This window comes from Manis pentadactyla, chromosome 10 (genome assembly GCF_030020395.1).
Source record: "Manis pentadactyla isolate mManPen7 chromosome 10, mManPen7.hap1, whole genome shotgun sequence".
Taxonomy (NCBI): domain Eukaryota; kingdom Metazoa; phylum Chordata; class Mammalia; order Pholidota; family Manidae; genus Manis; species Manis pentadactyla.
Window position 1 is genome coordinate 100,769,192 of NC_080028.1, and position 26,587 is coordinate 100,795,778.

A 26,587-nucleotide genomic window follows, 5' to 3' on the forward strand; every position below is an offset into this window, starting at 1 on the left:
GGCTGGCTCCCCCGTGAGGCAGCTCTGACCACCTGACAGTCACCTTTTCAATGAGCTGAAACCCTTCTCGCTGCAGTGTCCCTCCTCTGCAAAGCAGCCCTGTCTGGATAAGCTGCACCCTCAGCAGAGCTGGGGAGTCTTGGCAGTGCAGGGGGCAGGTCCTTCCCTTCATCCCAACACCTCCTCTTGCAGCCCTGTAGTGAGGAGTGGGGAGGCTGCTCAAGGTCACCTCTTGCTTTTGGGGAAACAGGCTCAGAGGGGAAGGATGGGATAGGAACACAAGCTCTGGTCTGCAGTCACCCCAGGGACGTGGCGGCTGGAATCACTGGGGGGCCCCTGCTGGGAGCTGGTGCTTTCACTCACTCTGCCATCATTCAGCTTATATTCCCAGCAGCCACACGTGCCTGGGGACGGAGGTACAGCAGTGATAAGGAGACGCTGTCCTTGCCTTCTCAGCTCTTACACTCTGGCTGTACTGTCTCATAGGGAGGCCACATGTGGCTATTTAAATGAATTTCCATTAAGAATTCAGCTTCCTAGTTGCACAAGCTTCGTTTCAAGGGCCCAACAGCCATGTGTGGCCCGTGCCTCTCACACTGGATACACAGATAGGGGACATCCCATTGATGAAAACACCATTGCGCAGCACTGGGCTGTGGCAGAATTCATGCTGATGGCCACTTCATCACCCAGCAATACTCTGAGGGGTGGTGACAGGATAACTGATGGAACTGTAACCTGATTGGCAGGGTGGAAGGGAAGGCTTTCTGCAGAAGGGCTATTGGGAGGAGAGGAAAAATGAGCCAGAGTTGGGGTGAGAGCCACCCGACAGATAGTACATGCAAAGGCCTTGCGCACAGATGAGCAGGAGGACCCTCAGGAGTGAGGTCAGATGTGCATTTTTGTTTGTTTGTATTATCAAGTCCCCACAACATACCCCATTACAGTCACTGTCCATCAGTGTAGTAAGATGCTGTAGAGTCACTAGTCTTCTCTGTGTTACACTGCCTTCCCCGTGCCCCACCCCCTACATCATGTGTGCTGATCGTAATGCCCCTTATTCCCCTTCTCCCCCCCTCCCACCCACCGTCCCCAATTCCTTTCCCTTTGGCAACTGTTCATTCTTGGGTTCTGTGAGTCTGCTGCTGTTTTGTTCCTTCAGTTTTTGCTTTGTTCTTATGCTCCACAGATGAGTGAAATCATTTGATACTTGTCTTTTTCCGCCTGGCTTATTTCCCTGAGCATAATACCCTCTAGCTCCATCCATGTTGTGGCAAATGGCAGGATTTGTTTTCTTCTTATGGCTGAATAATATTCCATTGTGTATATGTACCACATCTTCTTTATCCATTCATCTACTGATGGACACTTAGGTTGCTTCCATTTCTTGGCTATTGTAAATAGTGCTGCGATAAACATAGGGGTGCATATGTCTTTTTGAAACTGGGTTCCTGCATTGTTAGGGTAAATTCCTAGGAGTGGAATTTCTGGGTCAAACAGTATTTCTAGTTTTAGTTTTTTGAGGAACCTCCATAATGCTTTCCACAATGGTTGAACTAATTTACATTCCCACAAGCAGTGTAGGAGGGTTCCCCTTTCTCCACATCCTTGTCAAAATTTGTTAATTTGTTGTTGCTTGTCTTTTGGATGCTGGCCATCCTTACTGGTGTGAGGTGATACCTCATTGTGGTTTTAATTTGCATTTCTCTGGTGATTAGCTACGTGGAGCATTTTTTCATGTGCCTGTTGGCCATCTGAATTTCCTCTTTGGAGAAGTGTCTGTTCAGCTCATCTGCCCATTTTTTAATTGGATTATTTGCTTTTTGTTTGTTGAGGTGTGTGAGCTCTTTATATAATTTGGATGTCAACCCCTTATCAGATGTCATTTATGAATATATTCTCCCATACTGTAGGATGTCTTGTTGTTCTACTAATGGTGTCTTTTGTTGTACAGAAGCTTTTTAGTTTGATATAGTTCCACTTGTTCATTTTTGCTTTTGTTTCCCTTGCCCGGAAGATATGTTCATGAAGAAGTCGCTCATGTTTATGTCCAAGAGATTTTTGCCTATATTTTTTTCTAAGAGTTTTATGGTTTCATGACTTACATTCAGGTGGTCTTTGATCCATTTTGAGTTTACTTTTGTGTATGGGGTTAGACAGTGATCCAGTTTCATTCTCCTACATGTAGCTGTCCAGTTTTGCCAACAGCAGCTGTCGAAGAGGCTGTCATTTTCCCATTGTATATTCGTGGCTCCTTTATCATATATTAATTGACCATATATGCTTGGGTTTATATCTGGGCTCTCTAGTCTGTTCCATTGGTCTATAGGTCTGTTCTTATGCCAGTACCAAATTGACTTGATTACCATGGCTTTGTAGTGGAGCTTGAAGTCAGGGAGTGTAATTCCCCCCAGTTTATTCTTCCCTCTCAGGCGGGGACAGAAGATAAACACATCTGCTACAATGAAGAACATACCTGATTATAGATTATAGGGTAAAAAAGGATTGGGTCAGGGAGTCAGGGGACTGGAGGAGAACCCTGGCCTCTGTGAAACTCCCCAGATGCTTGCCTGGGTCAGAGCTGGGCTCCACTGTTGGTGCCTCATTAGTAAACAAGGGGACCCCCACTAGCACTCATGTTCCTTATGCCAGAAATTGCACATAACTGTCAACTTAACTGTTGTCTTTGATGCACGAACTGCACCTGCCTCCTCAATGATCCGTCCACAGTAGGAGCTTATCAGGGACCCAGGAGGGCACTGTACAAAACTTGATGTACTGGGTTGAATAGTGACCCCCCGAGATTCATCTTCACCCTGAACCTCAGAATGTGGCCTTATTTGGAAAAAGGTCTTGGCAGATGTCATTAGTTAAGATGAAGTCATGTTGGCTTAAAGAGGATCCTAAATCCAACATGACTGGTGTCTTTATTTATTTATTTATTATTGTTTTTGAAATCTCCAAATGTAATTGTGGATGTTTGTTTCTCCTAGAGGTTCTATCAACTTTTGCTTTACATACATGCAATTCTGTTATCAGATACATACACCTTTAGGATTAAGTCCTCTTTCTGAGTTGACCTGTTCCTCACTATGAAGTGAACTCTATCCCTGGTAATATATATACATACATACATATATATATATTAAGGAATCATTGTTATGCAATCTTATGAAGGTTTCACATGAGCAACATTGTGGTTACAACCTTGACCCATATTATCAAATCCTCCCCCCTACACCCCAGATTCTCTCTCTCTCTCTCACACACACACACGCACACAGAAGATGAAGACAGAAGCAGAACTTGGAGTGATGCTGCTGTAATCCATAGGACGTCAGTCATTGCTGGCACCCACAAAAAGCTAGACAGAAGCAGACAGAACCTTCCCTAGGCCTTTGGAAGGTGCATGGCCTGCCAATATCTCCATTTTGTCCTTCAAAATGAATAAATTTCTGCTATTTAAGCCACCCAGTTTATGGTACTTTGTTACAGCAGCATTAGACATACATACATGAGTAGGGTCACCCAGGAGTTGGCACTAGTATTCAAACCCAATTCTTCGTGATCCAGAGCTTTCTCCAAGGAAATTTTTATTAGTAAATGACTTGATTTTTAGAAGCATAGGCTTACAGGTGGGGCACGTTATCCACACGTTCATTTACCTGGCAAATACTCAGCGCCTACTACATGCCAGAGAACATTCCAGGTACTAGGAATTCTGTCCTGTGTACAGCTTACAGGGGGAAGACAAAAACTGAAAAAGGAAAAAATAAAAAAACACAGTAGGTCAGATGGTGCAAGAGCTATGGAGAAAAACAACAGAATCGGGCAAGTTTAGTTGTGAAGGTGATGCCGCTATCTGCAGGGTGATCAGGGACCGGCTCTCTGACAAGTCCGTTTTGCACACTGCCGCACGGGGAGGCAAATGCAAAGCAAGACTCCGGACAGGTGAGTGCTGGGCAGGCAGGAGGCGGCCAGCGCCGCAGCGCGCAGCGAAGAGTCGGAGACGCGCTAGAAAGCAAGCCACCGCCGCGAGCGAACCGGACCCTGGAGTCGTCGCACCCAACATGGCGGCCTCGGACGCCCGCAGGAAGGCTAGCGGAAGTGCGTAATGCAAGCGCCGGAAGTGGGAGCGGCCCCGCCCCCTGCCAGGGTCTCTGTAGAGTAGCGGACGCGCCGGCTTTGAGCATCCCTGGCGCAGCAGGCGGGAGGCCTCGGGCCTGCGGCGACGGCGACCGCAGCTTTGCCCGCCCTCGGCATGGCCAGCTCCGGAGAGGTATGGCGGTGGTTCTGCTCGCTATTCTTCCTGCTCGACTGCCTCGGCCCCATTTGGCCCTTGCTGTACCGACCCCGGTCTTCCTTCGTCCTTTCCATCCCGCCCCGTATGCGCTCCGTTCTTCCCGACTCGGCCTGGCTCTGTGCTTTCCACCCTGATCCCGTTCTCCACCCCTACCCCGTCTGGCCCCTTCCTGTCCCGACCTTGGCCTCAGCTTCGGCCTTCCCATCCAGGCCCTAGCCTTGCCCTATCCTTGTCCCACCCCACCCTCCAGGCCTCACCCTGTTCCCGAAGGGACAAACTTTCTCCCCCTTAAATTTTCCATCACTTTTCCCAACCCCTCATTTCTGATCGCCAGCGTTCCCCTTCGTCTCTCGCCCGTTTCTAGGCCCTTCTGGGCCTGTCAGGCCTTTTCTCATGCCCCTGAGCTTTGGCTCAGCTCCTGGAGCTCAGGCCTTCCCCTCCTTGCCCGGTTCACACTCCATCCTCTATCTCTGATGACTCAATTCCAGTCCAGTCCACTTTTCTCTGCACCTGCTTGTTGTGTGACTTGGGGGATGATGGAGGAAAAGCCTTTTCACCTGGGGGTACTTAGGACTTACCCTCCACTTCTTTCCTCAGTGCCCCCAGAGCTGGGTCTGAGACTCTGATGTGGTGCAAGGTATTTTATCTGCATACCAGGTTGTGGGGGTTTGGAATTGTGACTATATTGTCTTCCCTTTTGTTGCCTCCTGCCTACCTCTGTGTGTACTTGTGTGCACCTGTGTGTATATTTACCACCTGGGACTCATACCCTTGAGTACGCGTCCTAAGTCTTGGGATTTACCGGTGCTCTGGAGAACAGGAATAGGAGGTTCAAGTGTTCTCTTCTCAGTGGAGGGAGTGTGGGTATGTGGAAGGTGGCTGGAATTTGCTGACAGGTCCTCTTCCTTTGAAGTGAGTTTGACTCAGAGTGGCTCTTGATTGAGGGGGAGGGTGTGGGGCCCACATAGAGACTGGTGGTAGGATTGAAGGGCCAGAAAGCTGCAGCTCCTGGAGGAAGAGTTCTGGGCTAGCCTGGCTGTGCTAGCAGATTCCAGTTAGTTAAGTGTACTTGAGGGAGGAGGCAGGGTCAGGGTATGGCACCGTGGTCTTAAGGAATCCTGGTGCCAAGACCCCTTTGTTCCTTGAAGCATGCGTGGGTGACATGGCCGTTGAGGCTTTTGTTGCATTGCGGGGGTCTCTTGGGTTGCGAGGAGAGAGGGGAGCCTGATTCTCCTGTGGGTGTGGAGATCCAAGTCCCTTCTGAAACGATGTGAGTTATAGTTCACATACCATACAATTCAGTGTTAAAGTGTAGGATTCAGTGGCTTTTAAAAATATGCTCACAGGGTTGTACAGCCACCCACTGTCTGATTCCAAGATGGGCTGGTCTGATTTAGAAAGTCATTGCTGGCTTTCAGGTGCTGTGTTTCTGAGGAGCAGGGCTCTGCGTTTTTCTTTCTTTCTTTTTGTTTTAGAAAAATACCAAAAAAAGAAACACAAAAAACAAAACTCATATATATGTTATATATATATTTGTTTTAAAGTTATTTTCTTTTTTAAATTAAGGTATCATTGTATACAATCTTATGAAGGTTTCACATGAACAACATTGCAGTTTCAGCATTTACCCATATTATCAAGTCCCTCTCCCGCATCCCTTTGCAGTCACTGTCCATCAGCATAGTGAGATGATATAGAGCCATTACTTGTCTTCTCCGTGCTGTACTGCCTTCCCCGTGACCTACCTATATTGTGAATGCTAATTATAGTAGGGCTCTGCGTTTTCAGTGGCTCTTCAGATGATTCTGAAGCAGTGGTTGTTGACTCACCTTGATCAGTGCTGCTTTCTCTTGAGAATTAAAAAACAACTCCTTTTCAGGAGCCACTCCCGGGCTAAAGAGGAGGCAAGCAAGCAGACAAACCCTTGTCTCTCATCTGCTGAGGCTGGAGTCTGGTGGGGAGGAGGGTATCTGGGGAGGAGGAGCAGGAGGGTTAGTTAAGTGTGTTTGGGGCTTGCTGGGAGGGCTTCACTGCACTTGAGCTCATCTTCCAGTAGCAGTTTGCCCTGCACCGTGGCATGTCTCACGGAGGGAACAGCTTGTGCAAAGACTTGGAGGTGTGAGTCCTTAGTGTCGGGACACTTGAGAAGATGCCAGCTGAGGAAGCAAAGACCTAAAAAGAGTGTAAACCTTAAAATTGTGCGCCCCTTTGTTGTCAGGCAGCTGCGTCAGGGGAGGTCTCTCCCTGTGCACTTGGTGATACCTTAACATGGACATGGGAGAATTCTTGACTCTGATCAAGAAAGAATTCTTGACCAGGGTGGATGAATGTATAGATAAGGAAGCAAGGAAAAACAGGGAAAAAGGGAAGTTCATCGAACTCCTGCTCAGCGTAGGGCAGATCTCTTGCCGACTCCTGGAGCCAGGGTCACCTGGTGTCCAGTGTCCGCTTGCATCTGCACAGCATGGGAATTAAACCCCTATGACCCCAGGATTTGGGGGAGCTGTGGAGCACTGGGTGGAGCGAGTTTATGTTCCGAGAACTTACACTTCCCTCCTGGTCTGAAATAAACAGAGAGAGAGGAAAGGATTGTGTCAAGAATAGAAAGCTGAATGAAGTAGCAAAATGACAGACGTTTACCACCGGAGGGGGAGGTTGAGAGTTGTGTCTTCATCACGAAAAGCATCAGAGATAAGTGCAATGGGCTCATGTAGGCTTATGCCACAATAAAGTTTATTTGATGTAAGATAGTACACACTCGAGAGGAGTGCGGACAACCTCAGAGAGGAGTTTTTAAGGGTTTGGAGTTTCATAGGGCCTTTTGGGTAGGGGTCAGCATAAGACATGATGTATACAGGTGATTCATAAATTACTCTGAAGTTTTGTTTTAAGAATAGGATTATTTAGGTGACTGTGAGAATCCAGATCTCATCTACATATCCAGTCTACATAGGTTTGATTTAGGCATTGGAGGTCTATCTCTCATCCTGGTTACAAAGTTACTTAGTTGATTAAGGGGCTGGAAGAAGAGAAAGAGCAACATATAGATTAAGTTAAAGAAGAAGCTGGGCCTTTTTCACAGGCTAGATTTTACAACTGCATGACCCTTGTCTCATTTCCCTGCTCTGTTTCACCTTCAGAATGTCCCTGTAATTCAAAAAGATTTTTATAATGTAAAATTCCACACATTTGCAAAAGAGTGGCGTGATGAACCTCTCTTGTGTACGCATTGTCCAGTTCTTCTAGTTGTTAACACATGACCAGTCTTGTTTCATCTCTGTCTCTGCCGACTGCTCCTCCTCTCCCCCTGGGTTATTTAGAGTGTATTCGGGACATCTCATGATCAGTTCATTTGTGAATCCTGTGATTTCTTTGGAACCCTGACTGGTAAACAGTCAGATGGTAAACATCAGGAGGGGATGTTTTTTGGGCAGGTACTGACTGTTTCAGTACTTTTAAAAGTTATGAAATGTTACGTCTGAAAAGTATGTAAAAGTCTTTTAACCTCTACTCTTCAAACCACTTTTAAGTTGTCATTATCTGGTTGTAGCCGGATGGTTCCCAGATGTGCCTGATAAGATCACCTGGCCTCTCCTCAACCTCTGAGTTGGAATTTCTAGAGTATCCACGAAGTGTCCCGCGGGACCTCCCCAGAAGCTCCAGAAGCCCCTTTGCCCATTTCTTTTGTGGTGGAGGGCAGGCCAGTTCCCCACTCGGCTAATCAGGCCCTTCCTTAGGTGTCGCTTGCCCGATGACCTCAGGCTACTTACCTAGTGTTTTTAAGATGGAGAATGACTCTGCTTCAGTTTCCCCAGTGGCTGAGAACACAGTGTCCTGAGAAGCAGAGGGGACAAGTACAAGTGTATTTGGGTGCATGTGGAGGTGGGCATTCTCTGGGCCACATTTTATTTCACAAATGAAGAAACTTGGGCCATCCACCCTGCCGCTGCCTCTCCAGTTTGTACTTCTCCCTAGGAAAGGCGTGCAGACCTACAAACCACTGGACCCTTGACTCAGGAAGCTTCTGTTCCAGGGAAAGACTTCACCCCAGCAACCACCTTCCTGGACTGGCTGTTGGGAGACCAGGGGGAACAAGTGCCTGTCCCAGCTGGTGGGGTGCTGGGCTCAGAACAGCAGTCGGAGCACAGCGAGTGGACATCCTGTGGGATGTGCCCAGACTGGATGGAGGAAGCTGTGGCTCAATTCCTGGTTTTAAGAGAGATTCGTGTTAGTAGTGGAACTGTGGAAATTGTATGATGCTGGAGGTATTTTTAGTGTTTTGCTTTGTGTTCTCACCGCCTATGGAGACATTCCTGCTTTGATAAACTGCAGAGTGGGGATCAGGCGGGGTAAACCTAAGTCTGCTCAGCTGGATTCAAGCCCAGCCCTTCCCTCTTGTCCCCAGGCCATCTGTGCCAGAGCCCTGTTGGCTACGCTTACCTGATAAGGACTGTCCCTGGAGATGAGTCCCTAAGCCTAGGGTGGGGTCTGGGAATCTGATTTTTTAACAGATGCCCGGGTGATCCTCATGATTACCTCTGGAAAAACTGACCTAAGGAAAGCCACAGAATGCAGTGGCCCTGGGGTATTGTGGACCTTGGGCCTGAGGGCACTTGAAATGGAAGGAGGGGGAAGGCAGTCGGGCTGCTGCCTCTTAAGAAGGGAAAGTGGGGAGGGCTGAGGCTGTGGAACAGGTGGGCAGTATTTGTGGAAACCCTTTCCTGGGCGTGGCAGGAGGCAGGGTAGTGGGGGTCGCAGTCAGAGTTCCTGGGAAACCCCTGGTGCCTGCGCGGGGTGTGCCCACAGGCTCAACCCTCCCCAGACTTCACTGTGGCCGTGGCAGCAGCATGGCTTTCCAAGCCTCACAGCTTCTGTGCACGCAGATATGTACTGAAGAGGAGACAAGCTGGGGGTCGAGGGGCTTCAGACAGATCCGAAGCGGCAGTAGACATAACTGGGCATGCTGTCTTGGGACTGGGCAGAGATCCCCCCAGTGAGCACATCTTACAGCCAGGGAATCCCTCTGGGGATGATACAGGATTTCTCCCCCTCAGGGACTCCGCTTAGAGCCTCTGACTTCCTTTGTCCTTGACTTGGGGTTTCATGGCACACAGACATAAGTGAAGCCGCCTTCCCTCCTGGTTGTCCACATCAAAAAGCCATTGACCAGTGGGATGGGAGGCACACGTGAGGGAAGCAAATCTTTTGCAGAAATCCACAAAAGCAGCATGGGATTTGTGGACATCTTACTGGAAATGCCAACACACATTTCTAACCAGAAAATAAGATAAATGGAGATAAATTGTGCAATCCTTATCATTTATTACTAAAGATTTAAAAATGTTGTTGTTAGTCTGGTAGGTGCAGCTTCCTGTTTATTGGGGCGTTAAGTTTTGTCTCAGCAGCGGCTCCTCACGTCTTCCTTGCCCTTAGTGACAGAGCGCTATCAGCCACGGCACTGGGGACGTAACACACAGGAGCTTGTTTACCCGTCCCTGTGCCCTGGGAGGCGGAGACACTGCTCTTATCCCCAGTTCTTGCTGTTTCCTGATAGAAGTCTCCTACCCAGGGGTTTGAAGAACATACCTTCATACTGGGACAGTGGGGGGACAGTAGCTTTCACAAAGGGAGAACCTTGGCCAGTGGTTGTAAGTTGAATCTGAAACATGACAGACTTGACCAGACACCATAGATTTTGAGAAAATCTGTTACTTTTGGAGAGAGATCCTGGTGTGCAGATCTGAAAGGGGGTTTTGAAGAATGTCATGGGTTCTTGCTCTGTAGTTAACACTTGTTTTTGGTAAGAGCACCTTCTTTCCCATTGACCGTTCTGAGGGCTTTTTTCCCTGGCTGGGGAGGCCGGGATGAGGGTCGCCTTCGGGGGTCCATGGGAATTCACGTCTCCCTTATTTCAGGACACGTTCAGTGATGGTGATGCACCCCCTGTGTCGACCACAATGACGAGTGGTGCCCACTTGCTGGGCTTCTCAGACGAGATCCTCCTGCACATCCTGAGCCACGTGCCCAGCACAGACCTGGTTCTCAGTGTGCGGCGCACCTGCCGGAAGCTTGCAGCGCTCTGCCTGGACAAGAGCCTAACCCACACAGTACTGCTGCAGAAGGACTATGAGGTGAGGCGATGTGGGGCACTGGCACTCGTGTGTGGGGGCATGTGGGTTTCAGGCGTCAGCTCTTCTGACGGGTGATCGCCTTGTGGTCTGGGCTCGTGTTTCCCGAGGAAGGGTGCTGTTGACGATCTGTCCATTGAGTGCGTGGGCCACCTGTGTATCTCCGCAGAAGTGGCTGTGTGAGGCTTTGCCCGTTCATTTCTTATCGAGTTATGAGAGTTCTTCATAGATTCTAGATACAAGTCTTTTGTCAGATACACGTATCATGGATATTTTCTCTTGTAGTCTGTGACTTGCTGTTTTGCTTTTTTAACAGTATCTTTTGAAGAGTGTAAGTTCTAATATATTGAATTTTTGAGTTCATTCTTTTTGTGTCCTATTGAAGAAACCTTTGTGAAACCTGAGGTCATGAAAATTTTCTGCTATGTTGTCCAATAGACGTTCTATGCTTTGGGTTCTTACGGTTAAGTCCATGACCCATGATCCCTGCTGTGTCCATCTTCATGTGTGGTATGAGGTGAGGGTTCAGGCTCATTTTTTTACATATGGCTATTCAGTTGTTCCTGTACTGCTTATTGAAAAGGTTATCTTTTCCTCATTGAATTGCCTTGCATTCTTTGTTGAAAATGAGCTGACAACATATCTTAAAGATAAAAGTGAACAGAGGACTGACCTTAACCCAAATTTCAGGAGACTGTGGAAGGGACTCACAGCTGTTGTTACCGGTTGTGAAGCAGTGCTGTTGAAGCCTAGAACCAGGCCCCTCAGAGCTTTGGTGCTTTGCAGAAGGCCATGCCGTGCTTTTCTCCAACCCACCAGGGTTCTTTTCCTGGAGGAGGGGGCAGATGCCCTTGTGCAGAGCTGCAGCACAGGGTGTCTGGAGAATTTAAAACATGTCTTTCAGCCCCTTGGACATTTACCTCAGAGAAGTGGGCGGGGCCACGGGCCTGAGGGATGCAGGCTCTCCAGGCCATGTTGCTTCTGAAGGTCTCACTGGCAACAGTGAGGACAGCTCTTGGCGCTGGGCTGCTGGGCTCGCTGTCAGCGTGATGTGGCTCCCCTGAGCAGTCCGGGCCAGGCTTTGGAGGGGTATTGAACGCTGTGAAAGTGCACATGATCTAAAAGAACACAAAGCAAGCTTCCAGGGCACAGGGCACGACTTCACTGTGTGACTTAAAAAACCCCACTAAACATAAAATTTACCACCTTCACCATATTTCAGCACACAGTTCTACCCCTGAAGCATTAAGTACATTCATAGTGTTGTGTAACCATTGCCACTATTTCCAGAAGGTTTTCATCTCCCTGAACAGAAACTCTGGACCCGTTAAGCAATAACTCCGCATTCTCTTTACCCCCAACCTGTGGTAACCTGTGTTCCACTTTCTGATTGTGAATTTGCCTATTCTGGATGTTTCATAGACATGGACTCTTACAGTATGTGATCTCCTGTGATATGATGTCCTCACGTCCATCCATGTGGTAACTCCTTGTGTCAGAACTCCTTTCTGTGGCCAAATAGCATTCCACTGGACGTGCACACCATACCTTGTTTATCCATTCATCAGCCAGTGGGCATTTGGGCTGTCCTGTCTTTTGGCAATTGGGAATAACGCTGCGATGAGCATGGGTGTGCAGGTGTCTGTGTGCGTCCCTGTTTTCCATTCCCCACAAATAGGAGCGACATTGCTGGGTCACATGGTAATTCTGTTAGCTTTCCGAGGAGACACTGAACTTTTCCCCAGTGGCGTGTGCACCACTGTGCATCCACCCTTCGCTGGGGACTCCTGACTGTTGGCGTAAGGTAAATGTGTGGGGAGGGGGTGGGGCTTTTCCCAGGAGCACCCCTTCTCACCTGGAGTGGGGAGCCCCTGCAGGGCCCCTTGGCTCCCTGATTGTCATGAGGGGTGGCAACCTGAGAGGTGAAGGAGACCCTCAGGGCCATCACTCCTCTCCCTGTCTCCCCACCCTTCTGCCCTGCAGGTGAACGAGGACAAGGTGAAGCAGCTTGTGAAGGACATCGGCCGGGAGATCCAGCAGCTCAACCTGGCCGGCTGCTATTGGCTGCCGGGCTCCACCATCGAGCACGTGGCCCGCTGCCGCAGCCTGGTGAAGGTGAACCTCTCGGGCTGCCACCTGACCTCCCTGCGCCTCTCCAAGATGCTGTCAGCCCTGCAGCGCCTGCGCTCCCTGGCCATCGACGTGAGCCCAGGCTTCGATGCCAGCCAGCTGAGCGGTGAGTGCAAGGCCACGTTAAGTCGCGTGCGGGAGCTCAAGCAGACGCTGTACACGCCCTCCTATGGCGTGGTCCCCTGCTGCACGAGCCTTGAGAAGCTGCTGCTCTACTTTGAGATTCTGGACCGCACTCGTGAGGGTGCCATCCTCTCAGGCCAGCTCATGGTGGGCCAGAGCAATGTGCCTCACTACCAGAACCTGCGGGTCTTCTATGCCCGCCTGGCCCCTGGCTACATCAACCAGGAGGTGGTGCGGCTCTACCTGGCTGTGCTCAGTGACCGCACACCTGAGAACCTGCACGCCTTCCTCATCTCTGTGCCTGGCAGCTTTGCTGAGAGTGGGGCCACCAAGAACCTCCTGGACTCCATGGCCCGCAATGTTAAGCTGGACGCCTTGCAGCTGCCCAAGGCCTGGCTCAATGGCTCATCCCTCCTCCAGCATATGAAGTTCAACAATCCCTTTTACTTCAGCTTCAGCCGCTGCACCCTGTCCGGTGGCCATCTGATCCAGCGGGTCATCAATGGCGGGAAGGACCTCCGGAGCCTGGCCAGCCTGAACCTCAGTGGCTGCGTCCACTGCCTGTCCCCGGATGCCCTGCTCCGCAAGGCAGAGGATGATATCGACAGCAGTATCCTGGAGGTGCTTGTGGCATCCTGCTGTAACTTGCAGCACCTCAACCTCTCGGCCGCCCACCACCACAGCTCCGAGGGCCCGGGTAGGCACCTGTGCCAGCTGCTGGCCCGGCTGCGCCACCTGCGCTCCCTGTCCCTGCCCGTCTGCTCTGTCGCCGACTCTGCGCCACGGGCTGACCGTGCTCCTGCCCAGCCTGCCATGCACGCTGTGCCCCGTGGCTTTGGCAAGAAGGTCCGTGTCGGCGTGCAGTTGTGTCCCAGCCCCTTCTCTGGGCATGCGGGCCCTCAGCCCTCCTCCGTGTTCTGGTCTCTGCTGAAGAATGTGCCCTTTCTGGAACGCCTCGAGCTGATTGGGTCCAGCTTCTCCTCTGCCATGCCTCGCAATGAACCCGCCATCCGCAACTCCCTTCCGCCCTGCAGCCGGGCACAGAGCGTTGGGGACTCAGAGGTGGCCGCTATCGGCCAGCTGGCATTCCTGAGGCACCTGACATTGGCCCAGCTGCCCAGTATCCTCACGGGCTCCGGGCTGGTCAGCATCGGCCTGCAGTGCCAGCAGCTCCAGTCCCTTTCTCTGGCCAACCTGGGCATGATGGGGAAGGTGGTCTACATGTCTGCCCTCTCAGACATGTTGAAGCATTGCAAGCGGCTGAAGGACCTCAGGTAAGGGGGCCCTGGCTACTCCTCTTGGCCTCTGCTTGGTCCTTCAGAGGCCTTAGGGGTGGCAGAGGGGAAGTGAGTAGCACCACCTTTCATTCGGCAAGCATCTAAGTACGTGCTATGTGCCTGCCGAGGCAAACTAGATGCAGGCTTTTCCTCCCGGAGTTGAGTCTTGTGGGGTGGGGGCTGACTGCAGTGGCAGGACCCAGGGAGGCACGGGACTTGGGCAGGTAGCGGTTGGCAGAGCCCAGGGAGGGCGTGCAGGGGGCACCAATGCCTGAGTCAGTGCGTGGCCCTCGTCACTGTGGCTGGCAGGGTGATCGTGCTGGAGGATGCTGCTGTGTGCAGTCTCGTTCAATCCTGTGGCCACCTCATGAGGGGGCTGTTACTGTTTCCATGTAGCAGAGCTGCTAAGTGGGGAGCCAGGAGTTGAACTTAGGGCTTTTTGCCTAACTGGCAGAAGCCCTAGAAGCTTACAGGTATGCTGTGTGCTCCAAAGTAAGTATTCTCAGGCACCTGTCCAGTGGCTTGGGGTGTCGCCGGGAGGTGGGCGGTGGCCTTGGGGTGAAGGTGCTGGGGGACCTCAGCCAGCAGAGGGGGCTCTGATTTCCAGTTCCAGAAGGTCCCCCTGGCGTCCCACCTGAACTAGAGGGGCAAGGGTGGAGGAGATGGGGAGATGGGCTCAGAAGGGGGACCACACTATTGACAGGTGACAGTGACCTGGAGCAGAATGGCAGGGCTGATTCAACATAGTGAGAGGAGGTAGAACCCGTGAGTGTCAGAGAACCCCACCCAGACTGTTGGTGGGCAACTGGCAGTTTCCCGAGCCCAGACATGAAATGGATTCCCACTGAGTCATGCTGTGGAGTGAAGGGTGTTCTTGTGAGGGCCCGGCATTTAAAGACTTAAAGACTAAGTCTTTGTTAACTGGAAATGTATTGAAAATCTTGATGGATCTGATCTTGAAAAATTGCACTATTTTGGGGGGCACGGGGAAGGCATTATAACACAGAGAAAACAAATACTGATTCTGTAGCACCTTACTACACTGATGGACAGTGACTGAATGGGGTATGTGGTGGGGACTTGATAATGGGGGGAATCTAGTAACCACAATGTTGCTCACGTACTTATATATTAATAATACCAAAAAAAAAATTGCACTGTTTCCCAGCAATTGCCCAAAATGTAGTGCTGGCTCTGTGAGGAGGGGCGGCGGTAGCTGCAAGCGCTTAGCTCAGCTGGTCTCTCTGTGAGGCTGTGGCTTGTGGGGGACATTGGGCACCGGGGCACCTATGTGTGTCCCCATGACAGTAAGCACTCACTTTGTGCCTTTGCTGAAGGCCAGGTGCCAGGCTATGGGCTCTCAGGCCCTGTCTGGTTTAAGCCCCGTGACAGACCCTGAGGAGGCCGTCTTTGGTCCCATGGCACAGACAGGGTGGCAGAAGCCTGAGGGGGGCATTGAGTTCACCCAGTTCAGTCTTACTCCAGAACTTGACCCTGGCCCTCGAGGCACTCAAAATGGAGATAAGTGTGTCCTCTGCAGACCTCCACTGTCCCCCTCAGAAGACGTCATGTGACAGAAGTGGACCAGATTTGAGTGTTTGCTGCTTACACCCTGGAGCCTGCCAGGCTGTGCATCCACTCTGCACCATCTCCAAGCACAATACACACCTGGGCTTCCTGAGCCCCTCGGATTTGGGGTGAGGGGCCCGGGATCCCACCGGCCTTCCAAATGGCAGAGCAGGTCACAGAGCCTCTGTGCCGCCTCCATGTGCCCTGGATCTGCAGCTTTGGTTCTATCCTGAGCATCTGCAGAGCCCCCCATCTGGGGAGAGGGTGGTTTTATGCCGTGTCCTGTGCATCCCAGTCACACTTGTCGTGAGAACCATGGTGCCAGGTATTCTGAAGCCCCCAGTTGAGAAATCTGAGTCAGAGTTGACTTTATACAAATTGTGAGCTTGGTTTGTTAAACCCTGTAGCCACAAGCGGATCATGCCTGCTAGGGCTCTGGGTGTGGCCTCCCCCATGGCTTTCAGATCCTGCGAGGAGATGACACAAGAGGTCACGAGGCATTAAGGATGCGTGGCCCACGGAGTGGCCACTGCCATTCCCATCCAGGGCCCCTTGGGGCCCTCTCTCCCACTCCAGGTACAGGGTGCCCAGATGGCTGGTCTACTCCTAGCCACTGGCTTCTTGGAGCCTAGCAGGGTAGAGGACCTCATGCTCACTCTTCACTTCCTGATTCCAGCCACAGTCCCTCTCCCCATACACCTCAGCCTCATGGCCCACGTTGAGTCCTCCGTGTTAATTTCTCGGGCTTGGGCCCTTCCCCTGCCGGGTTGGGTTGGGGGAGGACCAGGGTTCTGACAGCAGCAGTCGGCCCCCTTTACCTGGGCCTCCTGCTTTGCAGCCTTTCTGTCTCACGTTGGGCGTGGGTACCTGCCTTCTCGTTTGCATGTCTGCAGCCACCAGGAGTCACCTCTCTTGTCACCCACTGGTCCATCTCTGTCCAGTGCCGCCTCCCGCTTTGTCTCTCCTATGACATCACTATCAGATCACTGGCCTTGAAGCAGTTGTGGTGAGTGTGTGATCACGGGCCACGTGTAGCTTGAAGCTGCAGCTGGATTGCAAAGTACATTTGACAAATAAATGCCCTGGTCCACTGTCCTGTCACCCTTTTGGAGTCTTGTCATCATGAACTGAATATTCCTGAACCTGGAGAGCCTGAGAAAGCAAATGCAAATTAGTTCTGGTTTAACTAAACTCAGAGCCAAGGTATTTCTGGATCTGTCATTTTTGCTGTCAGGTTTTTTCTTTCTTGATACCCCTTAAACCTTCCACTTTTCCAGCTGACCTCTGGTCGATCCATTTAGTCATCATCAGGGAGTGTTTGGCAAAAGCAGAAATCAATGAGAGTAAGATAAAGCCATATAGCCACGGGGTTAAAGAGTAGGAGCACTCAAAGGCAGATAAGGAAAATTGGCCATCTCTCCCAATGCTGGCCTCTTCCAGAGCATTCATTTCGTGTCTGATGCCTGCAGTTGCATGGAGATGGCAGGTGCGTCCAGCTTGTTTGGGCTGCTGGTCATGTCACAGCAGGCCCCCACTGTCCCTTCAGAGCTGCCATCTCTTCCTTAGTTTCTGGAACGTCTCCCATCCCCCACCAGCCTCATCCTCCCTGAATGGCTCCTGCTTGGCTTCCTTTGCTGATTCTTCCTCCTCCTTCTGACCACTTCTACTGAGTGTCCCCAGGCCCAGTCTGCGGGCCCTCCAGTTCCATGCACTGGCTGGCAGGTGGCTCTCCCAGCAGGGCCACACATCAAAGCCAAGCAGGAGCCGTCAGGGAGGATGAGGGTGGTGGGGGATGGGAGACGTTCCAGAAACTAAGGAAGGGGTTTGGCATCTAAGCTGCTCCCATGGACCCATGGCTGGGGTCCCTGTAGAGTCCTCTGGGTGCAGCTGGCCTGGGGGACCTCAGGTTGCATGCACCCAGGCTCTTACCTGTAAAGTGGGGCTGTGCCAACTAAAGGAATTTGTATGTACAGGAGTGAGATCAGGGCAGGGTTGCAGGAAACACATTGTTGTCCCGCATCCATGGAACGCGTGTTTGAGCACCTATTGTGTCAGGTACTGTTCCAGGCACCAGGACACCAAACAAAACAGATCTTTGTCCTTGGGGAGTCTACATTCTGATATGGGAGACAGACCAACAGTAAGTGGAAGAAATGAAGTATATGGTATGTTAGAGGGTAATAAGTGCCGGGGAGAACAGAGCAGGGTGGGACTGCCAAGTGCATGGGTGCACTTAGGGTGGATTTCATGAAGAAGGTGGGATTTGAACAGAACTCGAGTCGCGTTAGCAAAGCAGAACCTGGAGTACTCTGGGGAAGCATGCTCTGGGCCAGGCAGATGGAGCTGCTTTAGCCAGCCCAGTGTCTACGAGCCACAAGGTGACTACATTTACATGAATTGAAATTAAATAAAACCAAGTGCTCAGGTCCTTAGTAGTATTTGCCATGTTTCCAGTGTGCATTGACCACACATGCTAGTGGTGCCATATTGGACAGAACACATGTGCAGTGTGCCCACCTGCACAGAAAACTCTGTTGGGTGTAGCTGAGTTAGTGCCAGGGCCCTGAGATGGGCTGTGCCAGGTGTTTGAGGGCAGCAGAAAGCCCGTGTAGCTGGAGTGCGCTTTCTAGGGCAGAGAAGAGCAGGTTACACTGCTGTGTTGGAAATAGATGGGGGCTGGGGCAGGAGCAGGGCTGCATCAGGAGGCCATCCAGGCACTCACTGAGAGGCAAGGGACGTCGGGTGGGAGAGTGACCAGAAACGCACAGATTCTGACTTCACAGAGAGCTTATTGATTGATCAGATCTGTTAATCAATGGGAGGGCGGGGTCAATATGGGTCTGGATGGTGCCAGTCCTTCTGGCCCGAGCGGCTGACCTGGTGTGGCTGCCACTGGCTGAGGGGAGGAAGGGTAGGTGGCACGGCTGCACAGGGGCACACGGGTTTGATGTGTGGCCCTGCTGGGAGAGCCACCTGCCAGCCAGTGCATGGAACTGGAGGGCCTGGAGACACTCAGTAGAAGTGGTCAGAAGGAGGAGGAAGAATCGGGAAAGGAGGCCAAGTAGGAGCCGTCAGGGAGGATGAGGCTAGTGGGGGATGGGAGGCGTTCCAGAAACTAAGGAAGAGATGGCAGCTGCTGGTGTGGGTTAGGTTGACTCGCTGGTGACACTGCTAACAGGTACCAGCCCCTTGGACATTTTCAGCGCATAGATAACTATTGTCTTATTTTGCAGGTAAGGAAAGTGAGGCCCAGGGGTTAATGAGCTTGTCGCAGTGACAGAGCTGTTCTCAGGCAGCTGGGGCACTTCCTGCTTCGTGGGGCTGCTGGACATCAAACAGGGTGATGTAGTGTTTTGTGCCCCCGAGTGCTTTCCAGGGCCTGGGATGTGATCCTGTGACTGAGATCTTCCCCAGGACCAGAACCTTACATGCTGCCTATGCCCTGTGGCTGGGAGGCCTGCAGCATTGGAGATACGTGGGTTTTGCAGGCTGGCCTGAGAACTGTTTGTAAAGCCTCTGTGCACACTGGCTGCTGAGAACCATGTCTGATTAGAGCTAGGTACTGCCTGTTCAGAACAAGCACGAATTTCTAGAACCCCGCCAAATAGCCCTGTTCCTCTGGATTCCTGCCTTCTGTGGCAAGCTGAGCCTGGGGAGCTGGAGAGAAGGAAGTAGGTGGTACCCGCCCACCTGCCATGGGTGTAAGCCACAGAAAGGAATTGTGTTCCATGCTTAGGAGAGGCTGGCACACTGCTCCTGGGGTTGCCTCCCTGGGTAGCTCCTGCACTTGCCAGTGGAATATTCCAGAGATGGCAGCCCTTGGAATCCCAGGCTGGCTGGCCTCACCAGCAAGGCCATGAATTTGAGCTCTGTGCCAGCTGGGGCTCCTGGCTGGATGCTGTGTCCATGCAGCCAGCGCCACTCCTGCAGGGTGGTAGTGCAGAATGTGATGTTCTGCTGGGGCCTCTTGGCTCTGGATCTGTGGCACACCTTGGCAGTGAGAGGATTACAGTTTGGACAGGGAAAGGCACCTTCTTTCCGAAGGCTGATGAAGGTCTGTCCTGTGGAGGAGGAGGGGAGTTACCTTCCCGAGTCAGTCAACTGCCCGTGACCTCAGAACCAGGACGTGTCTGGGTGGAAGTGAGTGGGCCCACTGGGAGTCAGGCCTGCCCTGGAGGCCTGGGCAGTGCTCAGGGCCTGACAGGTGGGTGGGCAGAGGAGAGAGGGTACCTCCCCCACCAGTGCCTTCCTGTGCCCACAGAGCTGGGAGGAGACCAAGCTGCCTCTCCAGGAGCAGGGTTTGTAGGCCAGAGGTTTACTGGCTGGGAGGTTGAGGCCTGGCTGGGAGGGAGAGGGACTTCAGACCCCCAAGGCAAAGCCCTGGCGGCAGGTCTCTTTTCTTCCCTCCCTGCACTAAAGGCAGCCACCTGTGCCGGGGTGTGGCCTGGGGGAGGTTTGGGTGCTCCAGCCGCCTGCTCAGGCAGCCGGTGATGGGAACAGGACAGTCCCACCAGGCCTGCCCCCATGAACACCTTTGTCAGGTGGCTTCCTTCAGAGTGGGAGAATCTGGGAGTGGCTGGCTAGTGTTTAAAAGTGTGTATGTACAGGACACATGCTCACTTGGCCTACTCGTTCTGCAGTGGAGGAGGTGGGCCACACTCTTCGCGGGAAGCGCGGGCCCGCATCGCCACCTAGTGACCGAGGCTGCGTCTGCCACTCGCCTGAATTTCCTGTCGCAGCTGCCTCGCCGCTCAGCAGTCGTGGTTCTGGACTTCTTGATCCTCTCATTTACTTGTAGGACTTTCTCTATATAATTTATTTTTAAAAGATAGAACCAAATAGTGTGTTCAAATATTTTCTTGAGAAAAATCAACTTTTCAAGAAGTTCACGTCCATAATAAGGACGACACTTGCTCTCTGGCCCTGTGTGACACAGGTCTCTTCCTGTCCTTGGTTGAGGTGAATTAGGGCCCCACTCAGGCACCTTTGGTCTCTGAGAGGTGTGCTCTGCTCATGGCTCTGATCTCATTCTTTAGGGCTGAAGTCCACTCGGTGGGGCTAGAGGGTCAGGCTCTGTAGTGGGGTATCCCCTCGCGTCTCCTCTCTCAGGGCTGTGGCTGCCTCCTGCCCCACTGGAATTGGTGGTAGGGGGGTGAGTGTGAGGCTTTTTGGAATCATACCCCAGAAGGACTGCATTCTCCCCACAATCTGAGTGTCAGGAGCTTATTAGAATTTCTACTTATATTTAATTAGAGTGAAACTAAAACCCACTCTTCATTAGCCACCTTTCAGTGAGTGGGGCCTCCCTTACAGAAAGGTCAGGATAGGCCATCCCAGTGCTGCAGGACATGCTGTTGGTCGCCTGCTCTAGATAGCTGGCAACTACGTTTTTCATAAAGACCCCTTTATAAAATCCCTTCTCTGTCCTGTGTTTTGTCCCCAGCGTCAGGGTGGTAGAGACAAAACTCAGGACTCCTGTGGGTCTTCCTTGGCCTTGAGGACTGGGGGCTGCCTGTGACTGCCCCTTCCTCATGTCCTGGGTGGGTCAGCCCCTGGGGGGTCTCTGCATTCAGAGTACTTGGTTCTCCCTCCACCTGGGGACTCGGGGCTTGGATGGGGACAGTCTGTCCCCAGTGCAGGCCCACTGCCTTGTGGGTGTGTGTGTGTGAGCATTTATTGTTCCTTCTGGAAACTTCTCTCTTTATGATGAGAACCCACAGCTACAGAACACCTCAGGCGTGGCCACCTGTTTACGGTGAGAAACGAGCCTCAGGGTCTCACACAGAGGTGGAGGTCTTACCGGCCTACCCTCCCAGGGGGGTCTGTCTGCCCCATGGGCAGGGCCTGGCTCAGAGAGACCCAGGGGCCCAGGCCTGACGCCTGTTCCAGCAAGAGGGATTTTCATAGTGCTTAGGCCTTGGGGAAGAGTTGCCTGGTGGATTTGCTTGGCTGGACTTGGGGGGACTTGGAACCCCACACACGGCGGGGTCCTTGTAGTGGAGCACCGTCTTGGGCCTGCCTTCTGGGGAGGACTTAGTCCCCACCATTACTTGCATGAAGTCTGCCAGGGGCCTTGGTGGCTCCTTGACAACCTTGCCTGATGCCTGGCAGCCACCCTTGTGAAGTCCTCACTTTTAGTCCATTTCAGACATAGGTGACCAGGGATGGGTGCAGCGCATTAGCAGAGGGGAAGGACCTTCCTCACAATTTGCTCCCCTCCATGTGCTTCTTGCCCTCCCAGCTTCCAGGGGTGGTGGAGTTTGGTTGCCTGTGGTTTGGGCCCAGCTTCCGTGGGCAGCTGGGGCCCCCACATCGGGTGGCCTGTGCCCCCGAGCTGTGGTTTCCCTCAGCTGGGCCCCAGTCCCTGACAGCCACGGTCCCTCCTCCCCAGGGCTGCCGTTGTGCTCTGGGCGGATGCCTCACGGGCCTGTCCCACCATGTGCCAGCCTGAAGATGCTCTGGCCAGGTGACTGGTGACCCTCTCAGAAGTCAGAGCAAGCTTTTTGAAAGGGCAAGTGAGACGCATACATGTCTGAGAAGGACGGAAGTCCTGCCCAGGGCTGTGGAGCAAGGAGGTGCCCAGCTCTGCTCTCCAGGGGTGATCATCCTGAACAGCTTCTCTTGTGTTTCCTGGGGAGAACTGCACAGACAGGTACACGTTGTGTAACTTAGAGTGGAGAGGTGTCCATGCTGTTCGCCCTCGGCTCCTGTGTCTGTCCTGGAGCTGCTCTGATGAGTGGCCACAACTGCATGGCTTACAAAAAAGAAATGTACTCTCTCAGCTTTGGAGGCTGGCAGGCCACGTCAGGGGGTCAGTGGGCTGGTTCCCTCTGGAGCCTTGCCCCCTGGCGGTTGCTGGCATTCCTTGGCTGTGGACGCGGCACTCCAGCCTCGGCCTCCACTGTTTTGTGGTGATCTCTCTGTGTGTCCCTGACCTGCTGTGCCTCCGCATGGCCTTCCTATGAGGAACTGGTCCTTGGGTCAGACCCCACCCTGATCCAGGGTGATCTTACAGCAACTCAGTTGTAACTTCAAAGACCCTGTTTCCCATTACGGCACATTCACAGGGGGGTTAGGACCACCACATTTCTTCTGGGGGACACAGTTTATTTCCCCTCCCCATCCTCCTGGGCTCTGCCCTCCTCCAGCCGTGGGTACCCCTGGCAGCCCCTGGCATGCTGTTAGCTTGCCCCTGCCCCTCTGCTCTTCCCCGCTGCTCATTCCCAAGGGCTTTTGGGGCCTGTGGCCAAGTGTCCTGCGATGAATCCAGGCATCTTGTTCCACAACCAAGTTTCCAGGAGGAAACTGAACTGTCCTTCCAGCTTCCTTTGGCATGCCCCACGTTGTGTCCTCCACTTCACCGCCCTTGAAACTGCCCTGTCCTCTCTGCTGTCTGTCTGGGAGTATAGATGCCCAAAGAAGGGTTGGAATGTTGTCCTCTGCTTGGCTTTCTTGGGTCTCTTTGTCCCTGTGGCTGGAGCCTTGTGCAGCCTCAGGGCACCTCCTTCTTGTTGTGCCAAGACCCTGCCGTGGTCGCCTGGGTCCAGTTTTCTAAAATGGAACTGGCCTGGGGGGGAGCCCTTCAGTCTTTGTTGTCTGCAGCTGAAGCCTTAGCTTCTTAGCTTGGCCCTTCACCCTCAGCTACCAACCACTCTGGCCTTGGATCTGCCCACTTCCAGGCGTAGCTGAAGGGCCTCACCTGGCTCAGGCATCTCCTCCACCCCACCCCAGCCTCTCCCAACCTGTCCCGCAGTAGTTGTTCCTTTCTCATAGGTGAGCAGTGCTGTGAGTGTCTGTCCCTCAGCAGACTGGCCCCCTGAGGGCAGGGGCCACGTGTAAGCGCATCTCTGCATCCCTCTGCCCAGCATTCCAGCTTCTGAAGGGAGAGGAGTGCCCAGCAGGTGGGCCCCTAGCAATGGCTGGACTGGCTGTACACAGTGACTGGCTGGTAGCATCAGCCTGCTGGCAGGTCTGCCCCCAAACCAGGATCTCTGAGGGAGACCCCCTTGGGTCCGAGTCCTCACCAGGTGCTCCAGGGGACTGTGGTGTAGACAGGTGTAGGTCGGCTGGTGTTGGCTGTCTTCAGCTCTCAGACGTGCTTGGGGCTCTACCCGGGCCACACAGCCTGCTCAGGCCGGCTCTGCCCGGCAGTCTCACACTGTCCTCTCCCCACAGGCTCGAGCAGCCCTACTTCAGCGCCAACACGCAGTTCTTCCAGGCGCTGAGCCAGTGCTCCGCGCTGCAGCGCCTGTGCCTGGTCTCCCGCAGCGGCACCCTGCAGCCCGAGGCCGTGCTGGCCTTCATGGCCCGCTGCCTGCACGTCGTTGTGTGCCACATGTTCACCGGGGAGTCACTCGCCACCTGCAAGAGCCTGCAGCAGACCCTCCTGCGAAGGTGAGTGGGCACGGTGGGGCGGGCCTGGGGACAGGGGCTGGCCGCACCATCCCACGGCCTGCTCGCCCTTCCTCTCTCAGGCTTCTTTGGGAGTCCAGCAGTTACTCTTTGGATTCAGAAATGCTGGAGAGTGGAGTGAGAAAAGAGGCCAGGCCGCTCCCTCGCACAGCAGTGCCTCATGTCTCTGGCCACGCTCTCTGCCTCACGGCTGGGGCTGCCTCCCCCGAGCATGACTCCTGCTGGCATCCTGCGGCTTCTGGAAGGGACTGCCTCTGCTCCCGCAGCTCGGTGATGGGCGTCAGGACTGAGTAGTGCCCTGTGGCCAGGCAGCTGCTGGCCTCGGGCTTGGTCACTTTGCCCAGGGGGCCTTTTTCTGTTCTGGGGTCTGACTCGGAGCCTCCTCATGCTTGGTTGTCTTGGCTTCTTAACCCTTTTGTCTGTGACAGGCCCTGGTCTTTCCTGGTCCCTTGTGACTTTGACACTTCTGAGGAGCACTGGCCAGCTGTTTGGTAGAATGTTCATCAGTTTGGGTTTCTCTGATATATTTTGGCCAGAGAATCACAGAGGGGATGCCATGTCCTCAGTGTGACTCATCAGTGACGGGTGTTGTCATGTCTCTCACCCCTGGTGATGTTACATGGTGTCTGAGGTTCCTCCACTCTGAAGTCACTGTTACTCCCTTTCCAACTAATAAACATGCTGTGGGGAGACACCTCAAGAGTCTGGGGATACCTTGTCTGTTGTCGGACCTTTGCGCGTTGACTTAGCACCCAGCTGTGGATCTCGTCAGCAGCAGTTTGATGTTTGGCTAATGATGGTTTCTGTTGTCTTCATTCCTCCTCCGTTGTTAGTATGAACTCTACTGTGAGAAAGCTGTCCCTTCTCCCCATTTATTTATTCAATTATTTACTTACCTCAGCGTGGACTTGTGGATGTTGACTTTAGGAGGGGGTTCTAGTCCGTGCATGCTGTGCATGTTCGTGTTGTTACACAGTGTTCCAGGTTTGCCTGTGGGGTGTTCTTTCAGGTTGAGTACTGTGCCCTTTTACCACGCCCCTTCCTACGCATTCCAGGCTCATCTTAATTTTCTCTGTCCCAGCCCTGGAATCAGCACCATGCCTCCATGGAGTCTGGTCCCTTCCCTTGGAGAGGGAGATTAGAGACCAGGCTTGGGGTATTAGGTGCGCTCAGTGCTGCTGGGGTGTTATTGCCTCCAGGCCCTTCGGTGGACGGAGTGTGAAATTGATCTCTGTATGTCCTGCCCAGCATTACGGGGTTCCCTCCATCTGTGAAGGCCTGGCTCTCCTTATCCACAGTGTGCTTGCTGACTTGTTCAGTCCTAGTGTGTGTGTGAGGCAGTTTGAGAATGGCTGGCCCTTCTCCCTGTGAGACACAAATCTGTGACCTGGAGGATAGTATTTGTGCACATTCTTGTCTCATCCTCATGGTCTCCAGTGTGAACACTGCTTTCCAATGTTACTTAGGATTGTACTTTGCTTCCCTGCATCCTTCGGTGTGAGCAAGTTGCTCGTTTGTAATACAGTTAGGTTCATTTATTACTGCTTTTATATTCCATGTTGCATTCACTGCACGTCCTGAGTAGATTTTATTTATTTCTTTTGTGTGCAAAAAATGTGCTTGGATAAGAGCCACCACAGCCCATGTCTCTTCTCCCCTGCCGCCACCCGCCCCTCGCCAGCCACGCAGTTCTCACCTAATCTTTCTGTATTTCTGTTGCACAGACAAGCAGGTATGGAATACTTTACTCAGATCCCCGTCTTTTTCATATGCAGTTCGTTTTTTCACTGAATAATATATGTCTTGGAAATTACATTGCATCAGCTCATATAACTCTTCCTCATTCCTTTTACAGCTTCACATTCTTCACTGTGGTAACATACAACAACAAAATGTACCTGCTTTTAACTGTTCTTTCTAAACTGTTTTAAGTGTCTAGTTCAGTAGCATTGAGTGCATTCATGTTGTTGGGCAGCTGTCACCACTGTCCCTCCACGGAACTTCTCATCTTTCCAAACTGGAGCTATGTTCCCATTAAGCACTCATTCCCCATCTTCCTTCCCAGCCCTACCCCCTGACCCGTGCCACCTACCATCTACTTTCTGTCTCTGAATTTGATGACTCCTGGGGCCTCATAGAAGTGGAACCATACAATATTTGTCCTTTTGTATATGGCCTTTTCTGCATTCTTTTTGAAATTTAAGAAGCTTAAAAAATAGAAATAAAGGATTATCCTATATTGATTGAAATAAAGTCCCTTTAACTCCCTGAACCTACCAATATGAATTTGCTTTCTGAATCTTTAAAATGCATCCCCAAGTATCCATGAGAAGCAGTGTTTTGTATCAGTGTGTCATAACCTCCATAACCGTGTATTGTTGCCCATGGGTGTGCAGACTGTGTTTTTCATCAGGCATTGTTTTGAGATCTGTCATTGCTGCTCACATGGTGCTCCTTCATTCCTGTTAGGCGCTGTGTGTAGTAATCCTTCAGACAGATTCATTGCATTTTATCTTGCAAGCTATTGATGAATATTCTGGTTGTCTCCTCTGTCCCAGTGAATATACTTGTGTGGCTTTGTTTGTGTCTGGCAACAGGTTCCCAGAAGTGGCACTACTCAGGCGTGTTCAAGAAAATGCCAAAAT

General features: G+C 52.3%; 1 protein-coding gene across 4 annotated transcripts in view; it reads left to right on the top strand.

Annotated features, from left to right (window-relative positions):
- The first annotated feature begins 4,144 nt into the window (after positions 1-4,144).
- FBXL18 (F-box and leucine rich repeat protein 18) overlaps positions 4,145-26,587 on the top strand; it is a 71,859-nt gene continuing 49,416 nt past the window's right edge. For 3 of the 4 annotated variants that reach the window (XM_036932955.2, XM_057487422.1, XM_036932953.2), the window contains exons 1-4: positions 4,145-4,279; positions 10,219-10,434; positions 12,415-13,958; positions 23,706-23,924. In XM_036932955.2, coding sequence (XP_036788850.2) covers positions 4,262-4,279; positions 10,219-10,434; positions 12,415-13,958; positions 23,706-23,924 — 1,997 coding nt within the window. In that variant the 5' untranslated portion in view covers positions 4,145-4,261. The remainder of the gene's footprint in view (positions 4,280-10,218; positions 10,435-12,414; positions 13,959-23,705; positions 23,925-26,587) is intronic. The other variant, XM_057487424.1, reaches the window with a different exon arrangement.